The following is a 2,708-nucleotide window of genomic DNA, read 5'->3' as shown; positions in this document are numbered from 1 at the left end:
ATGGCGCTTTCTCAAAAAGTTGCAAATAGAGATACCATTTGACCCAGCAATTGCACTACTGGGAATATACCCCAAAGAGACCATAACTGGCATCCAAACAGATATATACACACCCATGTTTATTGCTGCTTTGTTCACAATAGCAAGGAGTTGGAAAACAACTGCCGATCAACAAATGAATGGATAGAGAGGCTGTGGTATATTCACACTATGGAATACTATGCTGGCTTGAAAAACAAAGAACTCATGCAATATTATTCAAAATGGGTGACCCTGGAGGACATTATGCTGAGTCACAAAAGGACAAATACTGCATGGTGCCACTGTTGTAAAACAGGCCTGACATTGGGGCCGGGGGGCGACTGAGAAAGATGGGTTCAATAATATATACTGCATTGAAAGAGATGAGGGAGAAAACAGTTTAAAAGGGATATATGAATTGGTATTTTTGTCATGACAGGAGTCCAGAACGAAGGCCACATAGTGGAGTGGACCTGGGAGGAGGGATTGTAAAACAATGAAAGAATTTTTGTTTTACTTTTACAAGAGGGTATTATACTAGGGGGAAGGGTTGGGAGGGGAGAAAAGTGCAACAATGAATGAGTGGAAATCTAAAGTCTCTGTAAATTTTTACTGAAATTAATAACAAATTAAAAAAAATAAAACAAATGAAAAAAAAAAGTGCATTCTACAAAACCTAGCAGGACAGCCCCACAATGGCATGCAGGGCCAGTATGAAGTAGAAAATAGACTTGCTGTTACTTAACAAGTGCATAACCAAACATTTCTCTTCTGATGACACTTACTTGTTTAGTTGTTGTAGTTGTTGTGTCTTTTGCTGCTGGAGAACACACCTCTCTCAGAGAATTCTATGCTTTACATCTTTCCTGGACATCTGAATATCGTATATGTTCAGTAGCCTCCTGATCGTAGTGTCTCGGGCTGACCCTTTCCATGACTGTGGCCTTTCTTCTCAATAGCTACTACTTGTTTATCATCCAGGATTTCCAATTGCCCAAATGCAACATGTCTTGTGATTGAATCTGATTTTACTTCCACCTATATAGGAAAATTCCCTGGATTAATATCTATGCTCAAGTGCAACACGACAAAGAGCAGGAGATGATTGGGTCTGTGAGCCAAAGTGAAAACGCCCCTAAAATCACCCTCAGTGACTTCACCGAACCCGAGGAACTTCTTGACAAAGAGCTGGACACTCGGGTCATAGGTATGTGCTCCTGTCCCATATCAGCTCTTGCCAAACTCCTGTGCCCTCCTGTGTCCTCCACATTGGGTCAGCCAACCATCGGCTTACCCATAGTTTACATCTATCCATCATCTCTGGCCACACAAATTATTAGATAATTCTTCCCACAAGAATATGTTCAAACTTGTATTAGAATTTTATAAATAACCTAGTAGGGGGGAAAAGGTTTATAAATGAAACATACTGTAAAGGTGTTACTATATGAAAATCAATTGAAAATATTTAAAAAAATTAATCAAGGCTGGATATAGTGACGAGAGTAGAGTGATAAAGCCAGCTATTCATTACTGTTAGAATTTTTTCCCCTCCATATAAAGCAAAAATATACGTATCCTTAACAAAAATCACAAAAAGTCTGGTTTTTAGAGAGTTTGCTAGCTTTGGTTCTATTTCCTTCCTCTACTGTATGTTCTCTCTCTGACCTCTGTGTGTCATATTTTGTATCTTTGAACTAGAAATAATAGGATCATTGTGATGATTAAATGATCCTGTGTCTTTAGTACAGAGCCTCGCACAAAGCAAGTGTTCAATAACATTGAGTATAACTATCGTTTTCAATAGCGGATAAGCTGTCTGTTGCTGTCAGTGACATGACTTTGCAAGTTTGTGTGAGGCACGGTAGATACTACACACAGACACAAGAAGCAACCAGGGAGAGTCTATGAGGGAAACCATGTCTGTGCCTTCCTTAATAATACCAGTCCCTCCACTGTTCTTAGTGGCTTTGTGTTCGCAGTCAGCGGCGTAGACGTGGGTCCCTGGCGTTGTGGAGCTTACCCTCTTCTCTCTCTGTGTGTCTGTCTTCCCCTGCAGGAGGCATCGCCACCATTGCGAACAGCGAAAGCACAAAGGAGATCCCGAACTGCACTAGTGTGTGACGTCAGTCAACCAGCCACAGCCTTTCTGACTTTTTCTTTTTGATGACTCCTATTATTATGGAAAAGAGTGAACATGTCTTTTTTACCTTTTATTTACCAAGGACCCCTTCATAAATAGAAGGCAGATGCTTAGCTTTGAGAGAGAGAGAAAAAAAAAGAGATTCTCAGTTGATTAAATGGAGAGACCCTGAAAAATGACTCTTATTTGTTTCAAGGGCAAAGGGCACATCTTCCCACATCTTCCTTACTTTAATCTTCCGGTCGTAGCAGGGCCTTTTCCCTTTATTTTTAAAGTTGGATTAGCTTTTCTGTTAACCTCTCATCTCCACCCGCCCCCACCTCCCAAAGAAATCATCAACCTCCCCACCCCATTCCCACACATCCGTCCAACACAGACCGTTTGCCAGTTGTATCACAGGAGGTAGGTTAGTGGAGTGTGGGTGTAGCTGCAGAGCGCATGCACACCTGTAGGAAAGAGGCCCGGCCTTGTGCATGTCGATAGTGAGGCTACAGATGGCTTATTGTACATAATTGTGATGTAAATAGCTTTTTATTTCCTAAGA

The 2,708-nt window shown here is 41.1% G+C and overlaps 1 protein-coding gene across 1 annotated transcript in view; it reads left to right on the top strand.

The window, feature by feature from the left end:
• The window catches only part of SORCS3 (sortilin-related VPS10 domain containing receptor 3), an 839,716-nt gene extending 837,571 nt beyond the window's left edge, over nt 1-2,145 (top strand). The window contains exons 26-27 of the mRNA XM_006879952.1: nt 1,068-1,228; nt 2,081-2,145. Of these exons, the coding sequence (XP_006880014.1) occupies nt 1,068-1,228; nt 2,081-2,145 (226 nt within the window). The remainder of the gene's footprint in view (nt 1-1,067; nt 1,229-2,080) is intronic.
• Nucleotides 2,146-2,708: the final 563 nt, after the last annotated feature.

This window comes from Elephantulus edwardii, unplaced genomic scaffold (genome assembly GCF_000299155.1).
Source record: "Elephantulus edwardii isolate Elephantulus edwardi_28Jun2011 unplaced genomic scaffold, EleEdw1.0 scaffold00006, whole genome shotgun sequence".
Taxonomy (NCBI): domain Eukaryota; kingdom Metazoa; phylum Chordata; class Mammalia; order Macroscelidea; family Macroscelididae; genus Elephantulus; species Elephantulus edwardii.
Note: the sequence above shows the minus strand (reverse complement) of the source record. Positions and strands in the feature narration are given on the sequence as shown.